The following is a 20,638-nucleotide window of genomic DNA, read 5'->3' as shown; positions in this document are numbered from 1 at the left end:
ATAAGAAAATGTCCGTCTGCCTCAATAAACTATTCTTGCAGTTCAAATTTGCGCAATTCTACAATTGAGGTTGGGGACATGCCCAAAATTCTTCATGATTTGGAGGAAAAAGAGTTTTTTTTGGGGGGGGGGGGGTTGCAGGTAAAAATTTAAGAACGTGGCTTACATTGGTTATTCAGCTTTATTTGCTCGATTCAGTGTAACTAATTGCCTTCACAAGTTACCAGATTTTTTTCCCCAACTGAGTCCATCTGTTTGTATTTCAATCTCAGAAAAAATGCGGCTCTTGTGTGAAGTCAACCTTCCAGCAGGAGAGCAAAAATAAACATACCGATCAAAGCATGTTAGTGTATTGGAACGGTTAATTTAAAATCTACAGCTAAATAAAAGGGAGAATCTGCGGAATAGATGTCGACAGATGTTCTTGATCCAATCTGACAAATTGAGAATGGGTAGAAGCTTCTAGATGTTGAAGGCCAGTAGAGATGGGTTGTCACAATAATAAAATTTCAAACTCGATACTGAGAAAAATACTCAATGCCATATAGATTTCCACCAACATTATTTAGAGAAACCAGGTTCTTTCAAGTTGAGATCAAAAGGCTGTGCTGAATGTGCCTATGTGTATCAACTTAGGCGAGTGTAAAGGTGTCAGTATCAGTTTTGATGCAAATGACGAGATGTCTAAATAATCGGCATCTCGTCTGGCATTTGGCATCCCTAGTAGAGAACCACCCGAAAAGAGTCCCAACTGAAATGGCAGCTAAAGGCAGTTTACGAATCACGACTTTGTGTTGGTCGCTCACATAAAATGATTCCAATTTGCTATACTTATACTTAAAAGCGTCACTTCCATATCCATCATTCGGCGAACATAATAGACAAATCCCATTCAGCTGCACTGTGTAATCAGCGCTCATTGTCACTGTCGTTTGACTTCCAGACCCCCCCTTGCAACGGCGCTCCGGTGACGGAGTTCCGTCTTGAGTGGGGAGCAGCAGAAGGCAGCATGCAGGTGTGTTACAGCGGACCGGGACTCAGTCATGAAATGAAGGGGCTGCTGCCAGCAACCAACTACTTCTGCCGCGTCCAGGTGAGCTTTGACGGACTCTTAAGGTTTTTATTTCTAAGTATGTTTAAATGTTGTCTTGTTTTTCTTTTTCTTTTTTTTTACTGAATGTAAACTATTGTTTGAAAGAACATATTCATGCCCTAGTGTTTTGTCCAAACTTGTTGCCACTTGGGCCAAAATTAAGTCCAAATGACTGCCGAGCCAAAAAAATAAAAGAAAAAAAGAAAGAAAATACTGTTGTTTTTTGTGCCTCCGACCCCCCCCCCAAAAAAAAGCGTACTCAGCAATAAACTAAACTGCAGTGTTTTAATTAAACAAGTACTCCAATTGTGTGTTGGAAAGGGATGTGTAAATTATTGTAAATCCAAAACATAAATAGGGTTTTCCTTCATTAAAATAGAGGGATCCACTTTGTGAATTTTGAAAGTCCTCGACTTCAAATAATAGAACATGGTTTTGTCAATTCCGAGTAATAAAAACAGGAGTTAGGTCACTTTTATTGAAAATAATTTTGACAATGTTGATAAACTAAGATCTGGGTCCTCCAAAATCTGCTGCATAGAGATGGTTCTCAAAATAGAATAACAATAATTTTGTGTAATAATAATGTAATAACTTTGCCCTGATTAAATATAAAAACTCTCCATCTGCATTAACCACCTGTCTAAGGGGGAACAAATTTGCAAAATGCAACCGTGGGCCGCATAAATTCAGTCCAGGGGCAACAGATGGCCCCCGGGATGCACTGCTTTAACAGGTGGCTGCATTGTTTTGAATATTTTCAAAGTTATAAGACTATAACTAACAAAATAGTTTTCCTTTTCTTAAGATTCCTTCTTATCTCAAATTTTGAAGAATTTGTATACCTAATTCCAGGCATCAGTACATTTCTCATTTAAAGTCTCTCTAAGCTGTATTTTATTTGTTCTAGTCTCTTCTGGCTTTGCTGCTATTGTTAACTATTAAATATGCTTGTTGTTATGTTTACATTACAGCTCCACCTAGTGGTCAAACCTGCGCTCCACTTTTGTTTCCCTGAGAGATTCCAAAAACTGTCCGCTCTTGTTTTGCAGGCTGTAAACGTAGCCGGTGTGGGGCCCTTCAGTGAGGCCGTGCTTTGCCAGACTCCCTGCTCCGTACCAGCAGCTGTCAGTAACATCTATGTACTGAAGGAGTCTGAGCTGCAGAAGTTTGAGTCTTCAGCAGATGAGGACGAAGAAGAGGAAGAGGAGGAAGCGGAATCCCGCCCGCAGGTGGTCTTTTCCCCATCGACCTGCTTGGGGGTTTCCTGGGACCCTCCGTGCGATCACGGCTCCGAGATCACGTCCTACCTGATCGACCTTGGAGAGAGGCAGCCTGTCGTTGTCGGACCAGTAACCAAATACATCATCCAGCATCTGCAGCCCGACACCAGCTACAGGTTGGCACTGCGGTGGAAAAGTTTCAGATTTCAGGATCAGCTGATTCTCATGAGAGCAGAAACACACCATGCAAAACAAGCATGTTAGTGCAGCATGAAGGGCTTTGTACCAAGGAAAAAAAACCAGGACAAATCGAAGCTATACATTATTTACTGCCTTTGCTAATGCAGTTGTTGACTATAAAATCTCAAGTATAAAATAGTGTACAGAATACACACAGTATGCCTCAGTATGTGGGATCAGTTTAATACTTCACCACCGCGCTGCTTAAAAATGAAAAAGAACAAAGTGGGGGGAAAGGATGAAAGGAGTACAACAGCTTAAGTGGAAAATGGTTATAAAAGAAGAAAAATCTAATCAATAGTTATTGATATCATCTGATATAAAATGTCTACATGGCCCTAGGAAAATGTCCATCACACATCTGCTGCTTTTTTAACCCCTCTAACTACTATTGCAGGATTTAGCACCATCTCAATCTCTATACAAACCAAACGCTCATGAAGCAGGGGTTTTTATTGAAAAGCAGATAAATCATTTTAAAGCTGTGAAATATCCAAGTGTAAAACTTTGCAGACAAACACGACGCCTGTGTGAGCCAGACAAAGCTCGCCCTCGGCTGCCTTTTGATGTTCTCCTCTTTTTCTCCCTCAGGATCAGAATCCAAGCCCAGAATAGCCTGGGAACGGGGCCCTTCAGTCACACCTTTAAGCTCAAGACGAAGCCTCTGCCGCCACAGCCTCCCCGGCTGGAGTGCACCGCCTTCAGCCACCAGACCCTCAGGCTCAAGTGGGGCGACGGCCCACCCAAATCCGTCACCTCAGACGCCCCCCAGTATCACCTGCAGATGGGGGACAAGAGCGGCAGGTTGGTAGATCAGAGGCTGGATAGGATGGCAATTTAAACCGAAGAATGAGCTGCAGTGCCTTACTAAAACATTCATCTGTTCATGACTAAGCCTGTCACATTAAATCAATTAGTCGCATGATAAATTAAAACAAGCTTGGTAATTTCTATTTGCATGATTGTTTGTTTCTCATGTCTCTCTCTCTTTCAACCAAAGATGGGATGACAAAAGGCTTCAGTCTGATTCATTGGTCTCAACTAGCTGCTTTTTTGCAGGACAGTTTAGAGCCTTTGATATCCATTTTATTTGTTGTTTACTTCTTTTTCATATTTAAAGAATCTTCCAGTTCCTGCGTTTAATGTTTGTTAGAATTTAAAGTTTATTGATCTTTGAGAGGTGTACTTGCAATATTATGCCATTACCATTATATTACTTGAAAGTAGTCTCAAATAAATGATATTGTCATTTATCGCAGTAACTTCAGAAACAATTTATCGTCCAATTTTATTGTGACAGTCTTATTCATTAGTCAGTGTTTGTTGTTCAGTGTTTCTCCATCAAAGGAGGAAAATGATCTCAGTCAAAATTTAGAAACTATTTATAGATGCTCTCCAGCTCAAGCTCCAGTCTGACCGTGAGCTGTTTTTTAGTTGCAAGATTTTTATTTATGGGTATCAAAATAAAGAGATTCAATGCAAATGCACTTTTCAGATTATTTGTTATTCTCTTTCAGTTCAAATGCATGTGCTACTTTTTGTTCCATTGTATCAAATCAGAGTGAAACACCATGAAGTCTGGTTTGAATGTGGTGAAATGTGAGAGATGTGGATATTTTAGCAGAGTTCTGTTCTGAATCTACCTTTAGTGATGTATATTTTGCCACAGCGCCTGGTTCTCTCCTCTCCTTATTTATGCTTTCCTCATTAAATCCTTTCCTTTCTTCATGCTCCTGTCATTGCAGATTTATATCCTTGTATAAAGGACCCTGCCACACACACAAAGTCCAGAGGCTTAATGAGTCTACCTCTTACACGTTCCACATCCAGGCCTTTAACGAGGCGGGCGAAGGGCCCTTCTCCAGTGTTTACACATTCACCACCCCACGCTCTCCTCCGCCTCCTGTGAAAGGTACTGTTCAACTTCTTTCTCTTTTCTTCTTATTCTGTTCCACAGACGCATCCTGCTGACAGCTAATGTGCTCAGCTTTTAACCCCATTTGACCAAAGCTGGGCTTTTTACTCGAAGAAGGGCTGGCAGCCACAGACGTGTCGGCTGTCATCTGGAAAGCAGTTGTTCGGCTTTGTGGTCTGTTCGCTGTCGGACTCTGCAAAGCCTCTTTTGATCCCACAGCGAAGTCAATAATGAGGGTGTAGGCTCTATTGTCAGTGCAGAAGCCCTTTTGTATCTGGCAGTCATGTGTCTGATAGCCTGTGTTCCTCAACACTGTTTGTGAAGTCCACTTTCAGAGTAAAGAGGGTTTAGTGTAGGATTTTTACTAACATGTTCACTTATAGTTAACTGTTTTGAGATCAAAAAGGCACTTTAACTGTTTAGTTTAGAGGCTTAAAATGCCACCTTCCTGTTGAGGAGTAAGCTATAGCTGTGGAACTCTAAGTCCGAAGAAGCTGAATGTGTTTCTTAGTCTTTATTTATAATTACATGGTTTAGAACAACCTGACTATCATAATTAAATGCCAAATCTGCTCCGATCAGAGTTGTATAGCTGATTTCTGGTCATTGATTTTGTAAAACTCAGACCTGCTGTGAGGTTCACCTTATCTCATATTGAACAAAAATCACAGAATACATTATATACGTTGTCCGCATTTTAGTTGAATTGAAAATGTACTAGTTAGGGATGCACGATATGTCAGCCTTTGTATCAGCTGATATTATTCTTTTTCTGTTTTGCATAGTGTATCGGTCCAATAAATAAAACGGGCCCTCTATTAACAAGCGGTATTTATTTCCACCTTGTTGCCATTTGTTTCTGAAGGAGGTGGGCAGGAGGCTCATCCGACAGTGATGCAGTTAAAAGACTTTAACTGCATCACTGGTGAATTCAGCGGTGTGGTTGCTTTTTTCCAATGTGCTGAACAGGTAGTGAAATATATATATAAATATTGGTAAAGCTCAGTTATCAGCCATACCAAGAATATTTTTATTGGATACAGATATTACATTACCACCTCCATTCTTTATAGCTGGAAACACATATTCTTTATGGAAAGCTGCACTTGGTCTATACCCTAAAAGTCTAAAACATTTCAGTTCTAGATTCATGTATCCTAAAAATTCTTGTATTCAGAATACTCTGTGAAATTTTAATCATGCCTTTGTGTTTTTATTAAGAGGGTTTCCTTCTTGCACACGCTCCATGTGCAAGCTAAACTTATCCAGTCTGTTTCAGATTTGATAGATTTGCACCTTTGCATCAATGTTAGCATGAACCTGCTACATTTTACTGTTTTTGAAGGCTCCTTTTAGCATCTTGCAGTCTATTGAGGTGAATGAGCTTGATTACCAGATCTGAGTATTTTAACAGATTTGAGTCTCTTAAACTCGCAGCTTTTGTTTTCTTCCAGCAGATTTTTTGAGTTATAACAAGGCACTTTTCCCGTTTTAGAAGTGAAATAACCTGCCAGTGGAACTAGTGCATTTTATCAATATTTATGAATTATAGGCTTAAAACAAGCTCATGTTTCTTGCTCAAAGTTACTTGCAAGTTTTATTTCAAGTGTGCTAGCATATTTGTGCTAGAATCTAGATATAATACTAAGATTTTGTGCTTTCGCAGTGTACGTTTTTTACTGTGGTATGATGTCAGAGTTTTGGGGAATGTTATCTATTCTGCATTATTCCACTTTGCTACATTGATGTGCGTCTTCCTGTTTTCCCACTTTCAGCCCCTAAAGTGGAGCGTCTTGACGAAAACTCCTGCGAAGTCACATGGGAGGCCCTGCCTCTCATGAAGGGGGACCCGGTCATCTACAGCCTGCAGAGCATGATGGGAAATTCAGAGTTCAAACAGGTAACAGTAACTTCCTCACCTCATCCTTCTCCCATTACCTTCAGCGTACCCATCGTTCTTCAGAGAGACGGTTTGGTGCAGATCAGGATGCAGATGGGTTCTGGGCCGTGTTGTTGTCACTGCAGTGCTGCAGCACTCTGTATTGTCACTGCCGGATTTAAATTGCCCATTATGCAAAGGTCATTGATCCATGAGGCATCCCAGGTGTCTCGCCCCTGCCAAGCACATTCATCCCTCATGATGGCCTGCAGCCATGTTAACGTGGAATGATGGCTGCTGCAGGGCTATGCTAATGTGGCATCACATGCCGGCAATTGAATCAGAAAGCTGAATGATGCGACTTCTGAATTATGTCTTCATTGCTTTGTTCTTACCGTCGCTCTCATTGGGGTTAAACATCTGTTTTTAAGAGGAGACATTATTCTTGAAGCAGAGTTTAAACTGGAAGGATGTTGTGTAAACCAGCTATGAATCATTCCAGGGCTGAAATGCTTAATTGGATTAATCGATTTTTGAAATGATCTTCAACTAATTTAGTAATTGATTAATTATTAACTGGAGAATGCAGACTTTAAAAGGCCCTTTGATTACAGATCAACATAGTCTGACCAGTAATTAAGCTAAAACTGTATAAAAAAAATATTCATTTTGCAATTAAGTCATTTTTTCATTTTATTGGTGGTTTTCTGTGTGAAGAAAATTTGAGAAACGTGTCACTCTTGGAAGCGTTCAGATCCGACTCAGAAAAGTGGTTGGCAAACATCTAAAAGCAGATGGCTTCTCCTACAACATGATATCACCAGAAATATGAATCAGAATCCGTTCTGGTGTTTAAATGGTCAGTCATAGCTAAAAATAAAAATCCAGCTTGTAGGAAGCAGTTGGGTGAGTAATTATCTCACAATCACTTTTAAAAGTCTTGATTGAAAATGTTTCCCTCTTTGGATTTTGTCCTGGGCTTTGACTCGGCCGCTCTGACACATGAATATGTCGTGATGTAAATCAGTTGCAATGCTGGCTGTATGTAGCTCCTCCAGGGTTACCATGGTAACATTTGTCTGCTTCTCTTATCAATACTCTGACTGACTTGTCAGTTTTGGAGTAACCTTTAAAAGTAAGTAGGACTAAAACATCCAGCAACTTTTTCCAAATAATGATAAAAAATTGCAGCCCATAATTTCATCTATTAAATAAGGTTGATGGAAGAAGGGTTTTTTGTTGCTTTGAATAAACTAAAAGACTTTCTAGACCAAATAAACTTGAAAAAAATACCCAAAAAGTTAGGAAGCTGTCCAACCAAAAAAAAAAAACTGCCACATAGTTTCATTAAAATATTACATATCTAATTTATGGATCAAAGAAATTCACATCAAAAATTATTTTGCGTTTTAAGTTGAAACAACTTGAGTATAGCCTCTGAGTACTTTCAGCTTTGAGATTCTCTACAACAACTCTGTGAAGAAAATTGTATAATGAGTTACGACAACATTCAATTTCCCTCTGGGATTAATTATTTGATTTTCTTTTCCTTTCCAAAGACTTTTAAAGGTTCTGCCACTTCCTTCCACGTCCAGAACCTGCAGTCCAGCAGCGACTACCGTTTCCGCGTGTGCGCCATACGGCAGTGCCAGGACGCCACGGAGCTGAGCGGCCCTTACAGCCCCACCGTGACCCTCTCTCAGCAGCGCAGCGACACGGCGCCCGGCGGCGGCACGGCGGGCCCCGGCTCCCGGACCGGGACGGAGTCCATCAGAACCAGACAGAGCCTCACGGACGAGCAGTGCGCCTTCCTCCTCCTCATGGTTTTCGCCGTAATCGCCATCCTCATCGCTTTTGTCATCCAGTACTTTGTCATTAAGTGAGGAGTCAGCGCTGCCCAGCTGCAGGATTATAGCTTTATTCTCCCCCTCCTCCCCTCCATCTCTCTGTTGTTTTGTGTTCTCTGTTTTGTACTTTAACTGTTTTCCGGTTTGGACGGCATAATCACATTATCTGAAATGGGGTGCAGCAGCAGCAGGATGTGTGTGTTTATAAATGGAGGATGTAACATCTCATTTGGCACCTGTGATTCCTTCCGAACTCTCCTGACTCTGTCACCCTGCCCCAAAGTCGTGGTTTCAGCTCAGATTTCTAATCTATAGCGATCAGCCGCCCGTGGAAAAGGAACTCTGAAAGCATATTGGTTCATTTCTGGGGAAGATGGCGCGTTTATTAAATGTATAGAAACTGTCCATATTTATATTTCCATTTCTGTGTCCAGTATGAAGCTGTTTTTTGATAGATGTGTTCCAAAAAAAATAGTTTGTAGGTTCTGTCTTTAGCCGACGTGCTTTTTGACTGTGGGACCTGAAGGGCCAGTGTTTGCACAGTGAGGTGTGTGTGCGTGTGTGTCTCCAGGTGTGTGTACTCTATGTAGTTCGTGCCACAGCTCAGACGGCTGGGAGGGCTTCGCGCCCAGATGAAGGAACCTAACTCCACACCCCACTCTACTCCACGCGGGAGTCACAGAAAATCTCTCTTTCACATTACAGAGCGTTCATTTAGCACTTTTCAATTTCTCAAGTTCAGAATGTTCAAGGATGCAAAAACGACTGGAGAAATGTTCGTATATTTTTGTACAGTGAGGACACGAGGCTCGGAGGGTTTGTGGAGAGAAAAAAAACCCGAATCAAAGCATAAAGTTAGACAACAAAAACCAAACTAACAGTGAATTCTAATTATTTTTACTATCATATAGTTATACTGTAGCTTGTTTTTACAATCATGCAGCTGCTTTTCTCTTAAATATTGTCGTTCAGCACAAAAAATGTACGCTTTCTCATATGTTTTACTTTTGTTTTCTCCTTGGTAATTGATTTTTTGCACCTTAGTGGAAGAAAATCTTGACTGACTGCATTTGTTTTTGGTCTTGTGATGCATTTTATAGAGCACACTTTGAGATTGTCCAAACCCTACTTGTGTTTTGGGTGTTTTAAAAGTCGTAGTATCGCGTAACGTGTCACTGAAACAGCTCATCTATAAGCAGGAATAAAAAGAAGAAAAAAAATCTGTAATCCAGTTGTTTCAGAGGCCTTAATTGGAGAGCGGGGGCAAAAAACATTATAATTTTTTTTCTTAATTTTCTCAAGTTTTGATGTTCTCCTTTTTAGTGTTAGAAAACACTAAAATGTGTTTTATTTCCTTTTATTTTTGAGCATTCATTAGGAGCTAGTTAACATGTAATCCTGAGAAAAATGAAAAGTAGTTCTTTATATTTAGATTTTTTTTGTTCCTTTTTTCGGTTCATACATGTGTGAAGTATATTTTTTTATAATATTGAAGTAATATATGTTAATACTCTCCACAGAAGATTAAAACAATCCTGAGTAGTCAAGAGTCATGGAATGCAAGTGATGGATACATAAATGTGTTATAATGCAAATCTAAAATTTGCCTTTTCTCTGTACGTTGAGTATTTGTAACAGATTGCTGATACTGAGTCGTCTTCAGTGGTGATCTGGCTGTAAGGTTTAGTGTTGTTTAGCAGATCTCCGCTGCTGCCGCTGTAAAAGAAAAAAAAAAAAATAGAACTGAAACGCAGGTACCTTGCAAAACATTCTGAGTAATTACATGATTTGGTCTTTCAGACATTCTGAAGTCTTTTCTTTGTCACTGAAATGATTCAAATTCCTATTTTTGATAGCGATTGCAAAGTGTGCCATTTTAACACCTCTTCACCGTTGGGCTTGCTGCCTTTTGGCTGGAGAGATTTAAAAAAGTAAAAAAAAAAAAAAAAACACAAAAAATGAGTAAAATATGCACAAAAATAAAAGACCATTTTTATGTAATTTTAATGTTTGCAGTTACCTCATACACCGTACATTCCAAAAAGATTTGTTATACTATACATACTACCAGACATATCACTTTACAATGTTCATTATGGGAAAAATGTATAATCATAGATATGTATCTAAAGTGTATCTGTATAGCCATGATATCTACAAAGGATCCATGCACAATAAAAGATTTATAATTCTTCATCATGGTTGAAGCTTGAGCGCCTCTCTTTGGTTTCCTTTTGCTTCTAAACAAAAACACCTGAAATATGTTCACAGTGTTGAGACTTTATTAGTCCATGTAGCTTCGTTTTCTCATTTTCAAAGACTTAAGAGGGTATTATGTATTTTCCAGGGACAATCAATTAAATGTTACCGTCAAGCATGTCTAAGCATAGCTCATATGTTGGACTGTTTCAGCTGTTTTATGGCATTACAGTAAGTAAAAAGAAAACCTAACCCAATCATGTTTTTTTTTTGTATATAATTTATTTGGCATTTTTGTGGTTTACCTAATTTCTTACGCTGTTTTTCATTCTTACAGTATAATTGTTTGAACATAAATAATGACAATAAATAATGTTGATGCACCTCCCTTTGATATTAGATGTCTCAAATCAAGAAACTACACCTGAAAGCATTTTTAAAATAATCCTGAACCACTGAGCGAAGCGTTCTGTCAGCTCCTCAAAGGTCTTCAGAGTTCATCCTGAAAAGACGCAGCAGCTCCTTCTCTCGGCCCGAACACGCCCTAATGGTGCAACCGCAGCCTCCGTGATGGATGAGGGTGAAAGTGGGCTCGCTTCTTGTTCCCTCTGCATTGTGCTCAGCGTTGGCTCTTGGTGAGAGATGAATTGGAAACTCCTGAAAGAAAACACGGCAGTTTTCTCCGGTTGTGTTGATTTGACGTGAGCAAACAGCAACAGAGCGGGCAAGAGGAGAGGGCTCCTGCTGACCCTCTGAGGTTTGAGTAATTTATCCTTAGATGGGTTACTTCAGTTCACACAATAAACTCTGAAGTTGGTGTCTCTTGCTGCAAAGGTTCGTTTATTTGGAAAAGCTCTGACTCAACAGAAGACATCAGTCACAGCAGACATGCAGTCTTCAGTGACTGATGCTGCTGCGGACATGAAAACGAAAGAAACCTGTTGATCCGGAACTAAAAATACATCCCTGCTTGTTGCATAAGCCTTTTGCTTTACAGAATCCTCTCCTAAAATAATGATAAAATTAAAAAACATGCAGATTTAAAACATGCTAAAGAATATTTTAAAACGGAAACCTCGTGCTGAATTGGACACTTATTTGTTAAAAACTCTAAAATTTATTATTAAACATAAAAATAATCTTTATATATAAACTGTACACATTCAACCCTAACTGCTTCTTTTTAATATATACATTGTATTTTCTATTTCTAATTTAAAGCAGGAAAATTATCAATAGTTTGCATTTCAGTTTTGCATTTCAGACCTTTATTATTATACCTTTTTTTATCAGTACTTTGTATTATTTAATTCCATAGTGTCAATTTTCCCTACTGCCATTTCCCTTATGACCCTTTTATGCTGAGTTTGCTCTCATCACTAATTCACTCTGCAGCTCGATATCAATTAATTAATCAGACACAAATGGGTTTGCACTGATTAAAACAGAAAGGCTTTAAAAGAATTATTTATATATATATATATATATATATATATATATATATATATATACGTTGGAAGTCAACGACTAAAATATATATCATGTTGATATACTTAATATGTAAAGATGTCCAAAACAAATTGGAAACTGTAGATGACTTAATATCGTCAGAATTTAAACTTATTTTTATTTTTAATAATAATGATAATCTATCTGATTATTTCATGTAGAGGAGAGCATTCATAATGGGGGCCTGGGGTTGCTGTATTACCTTAAAATCCCTCTTTGCCCTCATCCTGTCCTGTCAGCATTTGATTATGATCATTACTCATGCACACACACACACACACGCCCACCCCCACACGCACGGCAGGCAACCCCCACCACACCACACACACACTGATGTTCCGTGACTCCTCAGGGTGTTGCACAGGAGGCACTGCTTTCATTATCTCTCTGTGTGCCGTAATAGGACTCTGTGCATTAAGACGGGCGCTGCCACTTCATGTGAACCCCCCTCAGCTGCTGCTGCTCCTGAACGCCACACAAAGACCAGGAAAAGTTAGGAGGGTCGGAACAACTCAGTTTTTCAGGTAAAGACGACAAATATTCATTCTTTAGACTTTTAGGATTTATTTACTTATTTACTACAACAATTTATATCACATCTATTACTGTTGCATGTCGTAGTCATTTTTCATTTCACCTATGATTTATTCCCTTTTGTATTGAACTGTCATTTGTTGAAGAATATCTGATGTTTAAGTTATCAGTCTGAGTACAAAGTTAGTTCAGTGTGTATAAAAGTTCAGTAGAATCAGTGAAAGACAAAATAATGTAAGATTAATTGTTTGAATCAAAACTAAGAGCTCCATGCAACGGCAGGTCTCAACAAATTAGAATTTTACCAAACATTTTATTTATTTTAGTGATTCTGCTTCGAAAGCAAAACTCACACATTATAAAATAAATCAAACTGATTCAGATTCTTTCAGTATAAAAGCTGAATTCATTTAAATTCAGAAGACTAATAAAAAAGTATTTGCAATACAAAAATCTTATCCCTAGATAGAAACTTTTTAAACTACTTTGAATAATTAACTGAGCTGAGTAGTAAGTCAAATGTTTTCTTTTATGTTTATTGATGATTTTAACAATGTCACTTGACAAGTGAAATGTCTCTTACTGTTTTTTTCTTACAATTCTTGACTATTTGATGTGGTTATGATATTTTTATGATGTAAAGCACCTTGAACTGCTTTGTTGCTGAAACGTGCTAAACAAATAAACTTGACTTAAAACAAAGCCCTTGTTTGGTTTCCTGATCATTTTTCTTTCTCACCACTGTAGCGTCCAGATTTCCCAGTGTGCCGTTCAGTTATACCCTGGGCCCGACCTCCAGTTGACCTTCATGCTGGTGCAGCGGAGGCCATGGAGCAGTACAACACAGACGACCGCCACTACGAGCGCTCCCTGTTTCCCACCTCCACCCTCATCCCTGTTACAGTCATCTGCATCCTCATCTTCATCATCGGAGTGACCGGCAACACCATGACCATCCTCATCATCCAGCACTTCAAGGACATGAAGACCACCACCAACCTGTACCTGTCCAGCATGGCGGTGTCTGACCTTATTATCTTCCTCTGCCTGCCCTTTGACCTCTACCGGCTGTGGAAATACGTGCCGTGGGTTTTCGGGGAGGCGGTGTGTCGCTTCTACCACTACATCTTCGAGGGCTGCACCTCGGCCACCATCCTCCACATCACCGCGCTGAGCATCGAGCGCTACCTGGCCATCAGCTTCCCGCTCCGGAGCAAAGTCATGGTGACCCGACGCCGGGTCCAGTACATCATCCTCGCCCTGTGGGGCTTCGCCCTGGTCTCCGCAGCCCCCACGCTCTTCCTGGTGGGGGTGGAGTACGATAACGACACACACCCCGACTACGACAAGGGTCAGTGTAAGCACACCAGCTACGCCATCAGCTCCGGACAGCTGCACATCATGCTGTGGGTGTCCACCACCTACTTCTTCTGCCCGATGCTCTGCCTCGTCTTCCTCTACGGCTCCATCGGCTGCAAGCTGTGGAAGAGCAAAAACGACATGCAGGGGCCCTGCACACTGGCCCGGGAGAGGTCCCACAGACAAACAGTCAAGATCCTGGGTGAGTGAGGTGAAGGCAGGGGGGGGTTAGTGAAACTTAACACTGCACCAGAATTTAATCAACCATGTTGAACTCAATTTTTAAGAGTGACTCAGTGGAAAAGTCCCAGAAAGCTTAACTGCTTTACTCAAAGGGACACACGCAATCAGTGAAGTGGGAGAGAAAAAGGAGAAATTCACAGGGTTCCTCCACAGTCGCTAACAAATGAACTGTTAGCTTATTTGAGGAGAAAAAATGAGAGGAAAAACAGAGAAAATATTTCATTTTGTTCATCCATTTCTCTACGCATCCATGCATCATGGAGTCATGTTTGCGTTCCTTACTTGAGTTTTGTTTTTTTCCACCTTCCATATCTGAAGTCACTTCACCCATTGTTATGTTTGAAAACTTCAGCAGAGGTTTAGTCTATTCATTAACTACCTTCTAAAAACTAAAATTAATATTATTTGAGTCATTTTCCTCAGTCATAGTTCAAAAGTGTGCTGAGCCAGAGCTGATTTAACACAATAAAATTGAATGAACCTGGACAAAAACAAGTAAAATTGTTGCATTTACTGATTTTATAGTTTAGCTATTTTTTTTTTTTTTTTACAATTATCAGAAAAATAAATTAAGACAATAACCTTACAGATACAAAATAACTAACAGTAGATTTTTCAAACCTCCACAGTTCCTCTGTAATTAACCAAAAAGCAATCCTCGCAGAGTCTGCACAAAAGATTTCTTTCCACACCGTTTCACCAAAAGAAAACACCCCGTAAGTCATCCTTATTTCCTGCTTTTCATCCCCTGAAACTAAAACAAACAGATTTTGGTAATGACAGCGTTCTAATCTTGCCTTTGTAGGGGAGAGGCTTTTAAAGCTGAAATCCACCTGTTTGCACAGTCAGTTTGCCTTTCAGCGTGGCTGAAGCAGTAAAAATGCCAGCCTGACAGACTGGAATCCAGGACTTCTGGTTTTCTGCACCATCAGGAGCATTATCCAGCGGCTCCACGGGGCCCCATGCACCACCACGTTGCACTCGTTGGCTCTTGACTTGATGAAGAGAGAGAGCTGGTGCCATGTGCTCTGCTGTTGATATGATCTGGTTAATTAGTCAGTTTAGTCTCAGGCTAATCATGTCCTGCCGCTGCACATGCTGATTATCTTAATTTGAAGCTCTGGAACATTGCGCAGGATGTGAAAGAGCGTGACCATACCAGAGCGTTATTTCCAAATGTTTCATCAGGATGCATCCATTATAATATTACTGCAGTCCTGGTAGCTTTTATTTTAATCCTTGTTCTTCTGTCGTAACTCTGGCATCCACTCACTCTGTGCCGACTGTTGTTTTCAAGTAATTAGGTCAGACACACCTCCCTTTAATTACAAGACTGACATTTACTGTCCTGACAGAAATTAGCGCCTCCATTAGAAACTGATGAGGGTTTTATCTGCAGGGGCTTCTTGATCAATACTGGTGACTCAGTGATTAGCTCCCACGTCACTCATTGTGTTCTTTGCTGGATTTATGGCGATTATTCTTCCCGCTAGACATTTATCCTCTAACTGACTCCTTTTCTTCCATTTTTCATGAAAAATAAATAGTGTTATTGTAGAAGTTGGCTGCATGCTGATGCATTGCTCGCAAAAGTATACATACGCCTTGAATTTTTTTTTTTTTTACATATTCTTTATTTTTATCTGGTTTTGAGTGATGAATCAACACAATCTGTGGAGAGAAGGAGCTTTTCTTGCTTTGCTTTTCTTAATCAGTGATCTTAATCCATCTGGGTGTATGTCTATATTTGCTAAATGAAAACATCCCCACAGCTTGACCCTGCCACCACAATCTTTTACTAATGCTTCGGCAGCCCTTCGGTTTCAGCTCCTCCAGACTGGCAGCAGCAGCAATTAACAAACACGTGGTGGAAGCTCATCATGCAAACTACTCCACAGTTCAGCGCTCCTAAGATCTGTTATAAATGGCGTAATGAGGAGCATTGTTGTGATGATGTGCTGAAGACAGAGTGTCTGAAAGAGTAGAAGCTTCTTAAAGAGACAGAGGCCAATTTCAAGGTGCCAAATTATGAGGTCAAATTTATTTTCTGACTAAAAAACTGCATTTTTATAACTGAAGGCAACACAGCTACATGTGCTGACAATCCTGTCAGATTCTGTTGAGTGCTGTTGTTTGATAGCTTGTGTCACAAATTAGAAACAAGATATCAAGCTATCAGTCAAATCCTCCTGTCACCTCCAAGAGGAAGATGGTGGAGACCTATCTGCACTTAATAGCTTTTTAAATTAGTTAACACCATCTGTCTTATTTCCAAACTTAATTTATTTTGTTCTGCTTTTTGCTTTGGTTCCTTTATGGTCAAGTACTGTAACCTTTTGCAGTGAAACAAACACTTGCTGACTGATTTTAGCTCTTGAGTTCTCTTTGGCTGTAACTTTAAATGTCTTTCTTTTCCGTCTTGCTTCTTGTTCTGATCTATTCCGTCTTCTGCCTTTCAGTGGTGGTGGTGCTGGCCTTCATCATCTGCTGGCTGCCTTACCACATCGGCAGAAACCTCTTCGCCCAGGTGGACGACTACGAGACGGCCATGCTCAGCCAGAACTTCAACATGGCCTCCATGGTGCTCTGCTACCTCAGCGCCTCCATCAACCCGGTCGTCTACAACCTCATGTCCCGGAAGTACCGGGCCGCAGCCAAGCGCCTCTTCCTGCTGCACCAGCGGCCCCGGCAGGCCGGCCGCAGCCAGAGGCAGCACTGTATGATCGATCACATCTCCACGCTGAATGAAAGCCTCACCGGGGTCTGATCTTCCCTACGGTTCAGGGTTCAAGATCAAAAGAGGATTCTCAGTGAGGATGTGCAGAAAACGGATGAGAGGGGAAACAGGGCTCTTCAATGCAAAAAGTAATAATAATCTGTTACTTCTTAATGGCCTTCTGATTACTATAATCGCCTATAATGTCACAGTATAGTTCTTGAGATACCTTTATGCAGTCAGCGTTCAGTATTATTTACATCTGATATACATCTGTAAATTCAGCTCACTTATCTCCGTTGTTTTTGGATTACATTAGAGTTGTAAGACTGGTTGTTATTAGGAGGAATGTATGACTGTTTATGTGTCATTTATACATGTTGGTGTATAGCTAGGTTTTCTGTAATGTACAGCGAGTTAATTGTGTTGGTAAATTGTTCATATTTTGTCAGGCTACAGCCACAAACTTCAATGTATTTTCAGGCTTTTAGGTTCATTTTGCACCTTCACACTCAAGTTTCTTCTCATTCTTCTTTGCAAGATAGTTCAAGCTCAGTACAATTCATCAGACTGTGTCTGTGAACATTCAATATTTATGTGTTCCTGTAGATTCTTAGTGAGATTTAACTAGGCCTATTGTAACAAGTGAATATGCCTTAATGTAAATCTCTGCATTCTAGCTTTAATTGCATATTTTGGATTGTTTCACTGGAAATCTCAAATCTTTTACAGTAATAAGAGGTTTAGTTCCATCTCCACATCATGATGCTGCCACTGCCACATTAGCTCATGAGTGTGGTCATGTGCAGTGTTAGTTTTCAACCACACAAAGTATTTTAAATGTAGGCCAAACTTTAAATGGAATTCTTTTTTTTTTTTTGCAAAAATCTCCTCTTTCTTGTTTTCAGTTTCAGTCCCAATTAGAGTGGATGGAGAAAAGCATTCCTACAGCATGATGCCGCCGCCACCGTGTGCCACTGTGAGAAAACATGGTGGTGTCAGTGCAGGATTAGATGCAACATGCAATAGGGATTTTCATTTTCATTTCTCTTTCACATAGGCCAGACATGTTTAGTGTCGACAGAATCTGCTACTTTAAATAGCCTTTTCTTTTTTATTTGGATGGTGGGTTGAGCCGTTAACAATGACTTTATCTTTGTTCCTTAGTCTTCATGATAATGTTTTTTTTTGTTTTGTTTTTTTTCTTCAAATGTTGCTCTGAAAAATTGACACCTTCACAAATGGCCTCCGATGGCAACTGTTTGCATTTTATTTTTAAGAGTAAAGAAGAGTGAAGAAGAGTGAAGGTTAAATACAAAAGCATGCCACACTTTTCAGATTTTTATAGGTGAAAAACGTTTAAAATCATGTCAAATTTGTCCTCATCTTTACAGTTATGTATCACTTTTGCTGGTCTAGCACAGGGGTCTGAATAGGGGGGTGAATACTTTTACAAGGCACTGTAGTACAAAAACATTTTTAATCATACTGTTTGTTTGAGATTTATAGGAAAGGAAACGACAAAATAAAGAAGCCAGCAGGTTTTTAATAGCGTGAACTTGAAAGTGAGTGTGTGTATGTGTGTGAAAACATTGAATACAAACTTGATAAAAGCGTTTTAAAATCAAAATGGGGCACCTTTGGTCTGTGAATGTGAGCTTGTGTGTGAGACGCTGGTGCCACCTGAGCCCAGAGGTCTGAGGCCTGCGTACGTGCCGGCTGTCGCATGTAATCTGTCACAGCTATTATATTAAATGTTCTCTGGGTTGCATGTATGCCTCCAGCCAACGTCCCTGCATCACCATATTCAAAGTAACAGCTGCCCTCAGTGCTTTTCAAAGAGAACCACAGAGGCTTAGAACGATTTTCTTTTTCCATAGCTTGAGTCATCCCATCACTTTGGACAATTTTTTATTTATTGAATTAGAAGTTGCGGTCTTTTGTGTCTCATCTGCTCCTGATAGAAGTGTGATTGTTGAATTATGTATTCCATCCTGAAAAAGGAAAGAAATTCTCACTTAGAACAACCTTGAACTTTCTTTGTCGACGTCCCGGCTGTCATGCGTCTTGTTTTTGTGTGTGTGTGTGTGGGGGGGGGTGTGTGTGTGAGGAGCTGTCAGGATTTTGCCGATGAATCATCAGGCCTTGGTTTGCACAAATACAAAGAGACGCAGTCGCTCTGGGCTGACTCATCCACTCTTTTTTTGTTGTTGATTTTTTTAAACAGAGTAATTCAGCTCTTTGCCAGAGAAGCTAAAGGAGCTTGTTAAAGCTCATATCTCACAGCAGACTAACCTGACATCACCCAGGGGAAAGATCAACAGACAGTACGACCCTTCTCTGGGTTCTTTGCTCTTTTTTCTTTTTTTTTTCATATAATGAAGAGCTGCTACAAGTGGTTTGTCGATATACCTGCCCTGGAGCCTTCCAAAATCATTTAAGTTCATGCAGCTTTCATTTCAAATTCATGACTTATCTAAAAAAAAAAAAAGTCCTAATTTACCCACTGCAGGAGATGCTGTTCAGTTTTACACACAGAGTTTTGAAACACTGTTAGACAAAAGTAATTCAAATTCAAAAACAGTTTATCGATTCCAAATGGAAGTGAAATGTTGTAACTCATATTTTCAGGGTTCCTTAAAGAGTTTTTGTAGAAGCTGATGGCTGTGGGCAGACAGGATCAGCTGTAGCAGTCTGTGTTACAGCACAGAGAGCTTCTGAATGAAAACCTGTTGCAAAGCGCTCCTTACCACAGACTAGGGTAATGTTTCATTTTTCAGCAGGACAATGACTGAACGTGCCATTAAAATTATATTAACTCAGATATTTTTATTTTTTAAAATATGTGTAAGCACAACTACATTTTTGTTGAGTTATTAATTAATAACTCAATTTTTAAGGTCTAGAAAGACTTTCCCTTTAAACTCCATGGAAACAACTTGGATGCTCTGCTCTCTAGAAACAGGGTTTAAGTTGATTAATGAGCAAGGACTGAAAGGGGGGGAAAAAATCCTAATTTCTGCTCTTGAACATGGTGCAGGATCTGTGATTCTGTGGGCCTGTTTCACTTCCAAAAGTCTGGTGAACATTGTTAGAGTGGTTAGAGTTTCGCTGTAAATAAACAATAATAAATTAACCCCAAGTCTGATTGTATTAACATAAACAAACCTAAAGAAATTTTAGATTTTAAATAAAATGCATAAAATACTAGTAAAATGACTTTCAGAGCTGGTCCTCCACATAAAAACCTGAATAATAAATTTTGAAATATGATGGCTCAACTGGGCTCCATTGTTATTTTCCTTTCTTCTATTACAGTGTCGTTATATTTCCCACCGCCAGAGGGCGGCAAAGTTTGTGCCAGTTACATAAAAACGCAGCAGTAATCAGGGATTTTAAATCTTAAAAAGACAGTCAGATGTAAAGTAAAACAACGAGCATATATTAAATAAAAATACACAAATTACTTTACAAATAAATATATTTTAATCTATAAAATAAATATTTTTAATCTATCCCTTTAAGACATTGTTATCAGTTTCTCCTTCCAGTTTACTTCCGCAAATTATGATGAGCACATACTGTTTTCCTGTTTTGCTCCCTCAGCCTTGAGCGTGACTGGGTGAAGCTGAAGTAAAATCCAGAACTGCACTCAGTACTACAGGACCTGGACTTTACTGTCACTGTTTGTTTTTTGTTTTTTTTTTTCATTCGACTCCATGCTGCTGTCTCCTTTTCTCATCCCTTCTCTCTATTTCAAAACCTTTTCCCACCACAAAATGACTGTGAGGTCATTCATCTCAAACCTGAACAGCTCACTGTGAACTCTGCAAAAAAGGGGATGAGTAAAAAAAAAGCTAGAATTATCAACTTTAAACAAG

The 20,638-nt window shown here is 39.7% G+C and overlaps 2 protein-coding genes across 5 annotated transcripts in view; both read left to right on the top strand.

Moving 5' to 3' along the window:
• The window catches only part of fndc3a (fibronectin type III domain containing 3A), a 59,589-nt gene extending 49,191 nt beyond the window's left edge, over window positions 1-10,398 (top strand). For all 4 annotated transcript variants that reach the window (XM_032590809.1, XM_032590808.1, XM_032590810.1 and 1 more), the window contains 6 exons: window positions 944-1,093; window positions 2,146-2,492; window positions 3,148-3,360; window positions 4,302-4,468; window positions 6,247-6,371; window positions 7,910-10,398. In XM_032590809.1, the coding sequence (XP_032446700.1) occupies window positions 944-1,093; window positions 2,146-2,492; window positions 3,148-3,360; window positions 4,302-4,468; window positions 6,247-6,371; window positions 7,910-8,233 (1,326 nt within the window). In that variant the 3' untranslated portion in view covers window positions 8,234-10,398. The remainder of the gene's footprint in view (window positions 1-943; window positions 1,094-2,145; window positions 2,493-3,147; window positions 3,361-4,301; window positions 4,469-6,246; window positions 6,372-7,909) is intronic.
• A 1,680-nt stretch (window positions 10,399-12,078) lies between these two features.
• Window positions 12,079-18,301, top strand: mlnr (motilin receptor). The gene is made up of 3 exons (XM_032590389.1): window positions 12,079-12,429; window positions 13,187-14,000; window positions 16,501-18,301. Exons 2-3 carry the CDS (start codon window positions 13,268-13,270, stop codon window positions 16,806-16,808), a joined length of 1,041 nt encoding a protein of 346 aa, XP_032446280.1. The 5' UTR covers window positions 12,079-12,429; window positions 13,187-13,267; the 3' UTR covers window positions 16,809-18,301.
• The last annotated feature ends 2,337 nt before the right edge of the window (window positions 18,302-20,638 follow it).

The sequence above is a fragment of the Xiphophorus hellerii genome, chromosome 18, assembly GCF_003331165.1.
Source record: "Xiphophorus hellerii strain 12219 chromosome 18, Xiphophorus_hellerii-4.1, whole genome shotgun sequence".
NCBI lineage: Eukaryota > Metazoa > Chordata > Actinopteri > Cyprinodontiformes > Poeciliidae > Xiphophorus > Xiphophorus hellerii.
The sequence above is the reverse complement of the archived record's forward strand: the minus strand, read 5'-3'. Positions and strand labels throughout refer to the sequence as shown.